Here is a 2452-nt window from a genome sequence, read left to right as displayed (position 1 = left end):
GACTTTCTCTTCCTCGTGATCCATCTCGCCGCTCGCTCGCTCGCTCGCGCTCGACCTCCTACTTCCTCGTGATCCACCGCCGCCACCCTCGCCTTGCCCTCCCGCCGCCTAGCCGCTCGCTCGCCGCTCGCTCGCACGTTCGCGCTCGACCTTCTACTTCCTCGTGATCCACCGCCGCCACCCTCGCCTCGCCCCCCCGCCGCCTAGCCGCTCGCCTGCCGCTCGCTCGCACGTTCGCGCTCGACCTTCTACTTCCTCGTGATCAACCCGCCGCCTCGCCGCTGCCTCGCCCGCTCGCGCCCGACTTTCTACCTCCTCGTGACGCCGTGCCGTTTGTCTCGCCGTCCGAGACGTCCTGCCTGCCGTCTGCTGCCGCCGCGCCGCCTTACCGCCGACCCTTTCCCCGCCGTCCAATGCTCCGCCGTCCCTTCGCCGCTGTGGTCTGCCGTCGCGCCACCGTTCCTTACCGTGTCGCTCCTTCCTCCGTGCCGCGCCGCCCTTGCCGTTTAGCCTGCCGTACCCCCGTTCCTTACCGTGCCGCTCCTTCCTCCGTGCCGCGCCGCCCTTGCCGTTTAGCCTGCCGTACCCCCTGCCGTCCGTAACCGCCGTGCCGCCATACCGCCGCTCCTACAGTGCCGCGCCCGCCGTACCGTATGTCCCGCCGTCCGATGTCCTGCCTGCCGTCTGCTGCCGCCGCGCCGCCTTACCGCCGACCCTTACCGTGCCGCGCCGCCTTTACACACACACCTTACTTTCTGCTCGACCGAGTTTGCGCTGATGAGCGAACCGAGCCGCCGGGTGCCCCACAGCGGCCTCGCTGGGCCAGAACGTCGGCCCCGAGTGCTCCGCAGCAGCCTCGCTGAGCCAGAACGTCGGCTCGCGAGGTGGGGTGCTAGTCTGGGACCCATACGTGGCAGTTCCCTTGCTCCAAGCGCTTGCGCTTCGGCGGTAGTGATCTAATCACCCGAATACCACGTTCGGATCGCTCCTCATCGCAAACCCCGTCAGCAGTTCACCTACGGGTATGTTCGTAAGAGCTACATACACTGAAAAAACACTAGACGGGATACCCGAAACCTCGCGAGAGTGTCCTTTAGCGAGGCCACACTCAGTCTTGGTCACACCTATGTCCAGCCCGCCGCCGCCATCGGACGACGAAGAGGACGACCCATTCGACGCGCCGACGGCGCACACGCCTCGCACGCCAGTCGAGACTGCGAGCGCGGCGTCGATAGCAGCGGCCGAGGCCGAGGCCGCAGCGGAGGAGGCGGCGGTTGAGGCTTCAGCCGTGGGCCAAGGCGGACGCTTCATCCGTGTCGCGGATTTGCTGCATCGGACGGCGACGGTGGAGCAGCTCCTCCGCCAGCTCGAGAGCGAGAGGCGGCGCACCGCCGACCTCGAGTCTCGGCTCGAGGCGTCGGAGTCGCGCGCAGCGGCGCTCGAGGCGAGGCTCGAGGCGAAGGGCGGCGATGACGCCGTCGAGGATGGCGACGCCGTGCTGATCGGCGACGACTCCGTCCTCGGCGGAGGAGGAGGTGGCGGTGGCGGCGCGGCGGCGCGCGGTGTGTTGTCGGAAGGCGGCGGCGGCGGCGGCCAGAGGCCGGGAAGCTTGCTGCGCTGCCTGCTGCACTGGGTTCGCGACCCGGAGGAGGAGGGTGAGGGCGGCGGCGGCGGCGGCGCGCTGGCGCGCGGCGGCGGCGCGTTGGTGCAGCTGGTGCGATCGGAAGGGGACGTGTACTGCCTCAAGCTGGTTGCCGGCGTTCCTTCGGGCGAGGGGCCACGCGACCGTAAAGGGAATCCGCACGGGCGAGGGGCTATGGTCTTTGCCGGCGGGCGGGGCCAGTACGAGGGTGAGTGGGTGCACGGGCAGATGCAAGGGAGCGGCGCGTATGTCGAGGCGAACGGGGAGCGGTACGTCGGCGGCTTCTTTGCTGGGGAGCGGAACGGGCGCGGCTCGTACTTTTACGACACTGGCGACGTCTACACGGGAGAGTATGCGCGTGGCTTGCGACACGGCGACGGCCGAATGGAGTACTCGAACGGCGACGCGTGCGAAGGACGGTGGGACGGCGGCGTCATGACGGGGCCGGCGACGTACACGTACGCGAGCGGCGAGGCGGAGCTCTCGTGGCACCACGGCGGAGCGGAAGGCGAGGGCGTCGCGTGGAGCGCAGACCGTAGCGAGGCCTGGCGGCTCGAGGGCGGGGAGAGGAGGGCGCCGCTCTCACTCGAGGAGGCATCCCAGCTGGCGTCGCGCCTGACAGCGCCGGGCTATGCCCCCGCCGGCGGCCCACGCCCACCCACCCTGCCGACGAAGCCCTCGCTCTCCCGCCGCCGCTCCTCAGAGTCCGCCGCCGTGCCGACGAAGCCCTCGCTCTCCCGCCGCCGCTCCTCAGAGTCCGCCGCCGCCGCGGCCAGCGTGAGCAGCTCGCCGCCGCCGGCCGTGAGCAGC

General features: G+C 70.4%; 2 protein-coding genes across 2 annotated transcripts in view; both read left to right on the top strand.

Annotated features, from left to right (window-relative positions):
* The window catches only part of EMIHUDRAFT_222073 (hypothetical protein), a gene marked incomplete at both ends in the record, with an annotated part of 2406 nt that extends 1454 nt beyond the window's left edge, over positions 1 to 952 (top strand). The window contains one exon of the mRNA XM_005793396.1: positions 810 to 952. Coding sequence (XP_005793453.1) covers positions 810 to 952 — 143 coding nt within the window. The remainder of the gene's footprint in view (positions 1 to 809) is intronic.
* Positions 953 to 1792: 840 nt separating this feature from the next.
* On the top strand, positions 1793 to 2161 carry EMIHUDRAFT_46396 (hypothetical protein; the record flags this gene model as incomplete). Its single annotated transcript, XM_005793395.1, has 1 exon — positions 1793 to 2161. A coding segment is annotated over one exon (369 nt), but the record flags the coding sequence as incomplete, so codon positions are not given.
* Positions 2162 to 2452: the final 291 nt, after the last annotated feature.

The sequence above is a fragment of the Emiliania huxleyi genome (assembly GCF_000372725.1).
Source record: "Emiliania huxleyi CCMP1516 unplaced genomic scaffold EMIHUscaffold_101, whole genome shotgun sequence".
Taxonomy (NCBI): domain Eukaryota; phylum Haptophyta; order Isochrysidales; family Noelaerhabdaceae; genus Emiliania; species Emiliania huxleyi.
The sequence above is the reverse complement of the archived record's forward strand: the minus strand, read 5'-3'. Positions and strand labels throughout refer to the sequence as shown.